This window comes from Mangifera indica, chromosome 1, assembly GCF_011075055.1.
Source record: "Mangifera indica cultivar Alphonso chromosome 1, CATAS_Mindica_2.1, whole genome shotgun sequence".
Taxonomy (NCBI): domain Eukaryota; kingdom Viridiplantae; phylum Streptophyta; class Magnoliopsida; order Sapindales; family Anacardiaceae; genus Mangifera; species Mangifera indica.
Window position 1 is genome coordinate 6,587,867 of NC_058137.1, and position 4,434 is coordinate 6,592,300.

Sequence of the window (4,434 nt, forward strand, 5' to 3'; positions counted from 1 at the left end):
ATTTTTTTAATATTTTAAAATTAAATAACATTTTTACCTTGAATTGTAATAGTAAATTTTAACTAAAAGGTGGGTTTTTTGAATTTTTGAAAGTTAATATTATAAGTTTGGAATTTCACCAAACGTTCAGTGGGAATAAGTATTTTAGCTTAGTTTTATTCACTGATGAATCATACTTATAGATCCTAATGTTTGATGAAAATTTGTATGATGGAATTGGAAACATAAAAGTACAGTAGCAATCAATGAAGGGGATCAAAGAAGACGAGTGTTTGTTACAGGATCTTCAATTATGAGATTTAATGAAAAATGTCTTATCTTTGGACCACTGCAAAGTTTGTTTGTCGCTGCTCTGTTCTTGTCTCATACCAAAACTTTTCCAATCCCCAGTCTTTGGAGATGGTGACAACCCACACCGCTGTGTCTTTGAGAGCTTACCAAATACGCGCATCCGTAACCACAACCGCACAATGCAAGCTTGCAAACTTTTCACTTAATTTACCTCACTTTTCTATTATTCAAGAACAATAAACTCGAAAGAGAATGCAAACTAAATGGATCCATAGATTACTACGTAATTGCATCATCTCATTACAAATACTTACTGAAAATGAAAAGAAAAAAAAAAAAGAGCCGCCTGCCTCCATCTCCGATTCAGCACCCAATCCCAATACACAAGAAGAAATAAAGATTAAAGAGTTGAGCAACGCCTAGAAAACGGAATCTTTACCACCTTAGCTTTTCTGGAAAATACTGCAACAGAGTAATTTAATTTGTCTTAGAATAGTTAAATTATTATAATTGAATTACATTTCGGTTGCAAAAATAACACAGTTCACTTTCTTTTTCCAATTCTTGTTGAAAGCATGGGCATATAAACTGGTGTTTACCTTTTCAATGAGGGAAAGATAGTATGGCTTGACCTTCTCTACGTCAATCCGAACTTTGCTCTTGCTGTACAAATCATACTTGCTGCATATTTAACGCAAAATTAATTAGAAATTTCATACATAACAGTGATCTTTCTATGCCTAAACATTGTAAAACATGCATACTTGAATATTTTCAGCCACTTGAGATTCTCAACGTCTTCTTCACTCATTAAGTGCTTATATGCATCTGCCCTGTGTAAAGCTGCAAGATAAATTAGTTCAATTAACATAAGCTAGTCAGAAGAATGGCTTTTGACGTGGCTTGCTAATAAATGGAAATTCCTCAATTTCTCTAGTTTCTCACCATAGAAAGAATGGTATCTGATTATGAAAAGACCAGCTGATGGTAGAGTAGTCTTATTCTCCTTAGCTACCTATAAAATGGGAACCAATAACTATGTCATTTGTAGTTGTATAATAGAAAGTATACATATCTAATTGGCATTGCAGAGCTACAATCTTTTACAATAGAAAGAACAGAAATAATACCAAGTACATGTAGTCATCGTGCCCGAATGACATCATCACATTGTTTAGTCCACAGCCTTCTGAATAAACTCCAAATTTAGAGTTGTAAGTAGGATTGCTATTGTCTGGATTCTCTTTGAAATACTGCAGGACCATGCCACAGTGATATAAGAACTATTGAAAAAGAAATTAAATAAGTAAAATTTCAAGTATTACAGTGATTCATGTGTACAAAATAAGACCTTGTGGTGAACAATTGATTCATCAAACGCACATCCAACTGGGAATGTATCACCTGTAATTATAATCTTGGTTAGTAAATTAAGCAATAAGCCATGAGCTTTCTAATGACTTAAGTCTGTTTTATTCGATAATGTAATCAGGTAACTCACCCACGACTGCCCATTGAGGCAGCTCTCCAAAATCTGGATGTAAAAGGACCTTTCCAAGATCTAAGATACATTAACAATAAAAGTTAGCCAACTGCTTCTCCAGCCACATGGCTAATTTTAGTAAATATTTGTCTCCCTAATTAAAATATCAAGAGAAGTTACACCATGTATGAGGCCAGTTAAGTGCAGCCAATCCTCATTAGGATAATCTTTTCGGATGGCCTCCGCAGTCTGAAGTAGATGTTCTATTTGAGGCTCGTCCAGGTCAGGATCACTGTCATCAACGAATTCATTAAGAAGTTCACAGCAGTCCCATATACTCATCTCTACACGATTTAGTTTGCCATACTCTTCCCTCATCCTTTTCACCTGCCAAAGGTTGTTCATGAATTACAAAAATAAAATAAATGACAGTTCTTGGAATATAATAACATCCAAAGTAAACTTGCTTACAAAGTCGTATGTCTGGTTGATATGTTGAGTTCTGTAAAACTCCTCGACATCTCTTTGCCTTTCACTTTCCACACTATAATCCCTGCTTGACATTGCAAGTTAAAGAGGTTACAACTACAATATAGATCTAGGGCGAAAAATTGTATATACGTATAAATCCCAAGGATTTGGTAATTGAGTTACACTAAATCCCTGCATAAAAAACTCGGAAATATCTTTTCATAAATGCTTTAAAAACCAAGCAAGTATTATTATTCATGATATTTAATAAAAATTTATTATCCATTGTTTATAATCTTTAGACTTTTCAGTACCATGAAAAAACTAAATATATATCATGCGCATAAATTCTCCAATAACAAGCAAAAGGTGTATATCCCATGAAATTTAACAGATTCATCTAGTCTGGAACGATTTCAATAAACAGAGAAATTGATGATCTGAAAATTTCAATAATTTTAAAAGACATAGATCTGTCTATAATACAAAAGAATGCACATCGATGATATCAGGAATTAAAAGAGGAGAACCTGAAAGTGTGGCCGAAGGAATTTGTGTTGGGGACCAAGAATCTTTCCTCCAAAATCAATTCTTGTTCTTCTGCAGAAACATTCTGCTCCTCATCGCTCGCAACTACTCCTGTATTGAAGAAATAAAATAAACAATTGAAAAAAACAAAAAACTACAAATACATAAAAGAAAAGAAAATTTAGAATACCTGATTCAGAGTGCAGAACAAGAATCGCCATTCTGAATTAGACGGCTAAACAAGAGGAAGGATGAGTGTTTGTGATGCATTTTGGTGGTGAAAACTGGGCAGTATTTATAGCAGCCGGGAAGTCCTTCCCTGAGAATTACGATTATGTGTGTCCTTGCCATATTTTGTCGACAAGGACTCCGATTAAGTCCTTGTATGAAATTCTGTAAAACCGCTAAACCGAGAGAGCTTAGGCCGATGCCAAGTAGTGCGAGCGCATGCAAACTTCTTGCTGGCACTCTTTGATATTTTTATACTTAACGGGTCCACTTGACGTATGGCTGACTCAGCTATCAAGTTTTTCTACGGTTTAGAACTGTCGGATGGGACCCATCTGATGTGGCATCTACTCACTATTTTTGTCTTTGTCCAATCTCTTGGCTTTTTCATGGAAATGTACGGTGGGTTGTTCTTTCTCCTACAGTACTTATTGAAATGTCACATTCGTCCCTAAGGTTTCGATTTGTAACATTTTGATCCTTTACGTTTTTCAAATAGAAATACCCAACCTTTTGCTCTATTGACTTAAAAAATGGATATCAAATCTCTAATGCAAATGTTTTGAAAGTTAATTTTTGAATTTAAGTTTAGAATTGTAATTGAGAACATTATAACATTTTTCTGAATCCTAGAGATATTAAGGGTCATCAAGAAAAAAGAGAGATACAAAACATGTATGAAATCAAATATCTTAAGATTAGATCCGTTTTTTCCTTAAATTGGACAACAAGGCTCTTAAATTTAATAATTCCCTTAAAGACTTCTATCCATTGTAAAGTCATTCTCAAGCCACCTCTTATAATCTTTATACTCACTCGATCACAAACATTTCCTTAAGTTAATAATATCATAATCATGAATATAAACTCTTAAACAGTGGGTCGAATCACATTAAATAATCACATTTTGTCACATTTGTCTAACTTTCTATTCACATTTATTTCATACTATTGTCGTTGATATTAGAGTTCATTTTTTTATTCTTAATGTCACTATAGTAGTGTATTTTACACAAATTTTGACTTGTATACTTCAACTGATAATGATAAATCTTATCTGTGGGTTGATGAATATTAGTTGAATTCGTCCTAGTGATTCTTTACACAAGCAATGTTGACGTGTTTGAAAATCTTCCACTCAAATTTCACACAAAAAATATGAAGCATAGTATGTAGTACTACAATGAGTCTATTTGTTTACAATAATCGAGTTGAGTCAATCCAAGTAGTGCTTGTTTCATGTCTCTATTTTCACATTAAATACTTTGTGTGTCAATATTGCATTTATTTTACTAGTGACTTTGACATCAATTGTACTCTATTTCAGTTTCAAATCTAGAGGAGAATTTATTCTTTGTTTGTTAAGAAAAACATACAAGTACTTTTTAGTATCATTTATGTAAATCATGAAACTTGAGCCATCGCTTTGATGA

The 4,434-nt window shown here is 33.3% G+C and overlaps 1 protein-coding gene across 1 annotated transcript; it reads right to left on the reverse strand.

Moving 5' to 3' along the window:
* Positions 1 to 486: 486 nt before the first annotated feature.
* LOC123213082 (inositol oxygenase 1-like) lies at positions 487 to 3,217 on the reverse strand. Its single transcript, XM_044632443.1, has 11 exons — positions 2,964 to 3,217; positions 2,776 to 2,884; positions 2,246 to 2,327; positions 1,957 to 2,161; positions 1,793 to 1,852; positions 1,643 to 1,695; positions 1,422 to 1,544; positions 1,237 to 1,306; positions 1,056 to 1,134; positions 891 to 972; positions 487 to 753 (listed from the first exon to the last, which is right to left on the reverse strand). Exons 1-11 carry the CDS (start codon positions 2,992 to 2,994, stop codon positions 727 to 729), a joined length of 921 nt encoding a protein of 306 aa, XP_044488378.1. The 5' UTR covers positions 2,995 to 3,217; the 3' UTR covers positions 487 to 726.
* Positions 3,218 to 4,434: the final 1,217 nt, after the last annotated feature.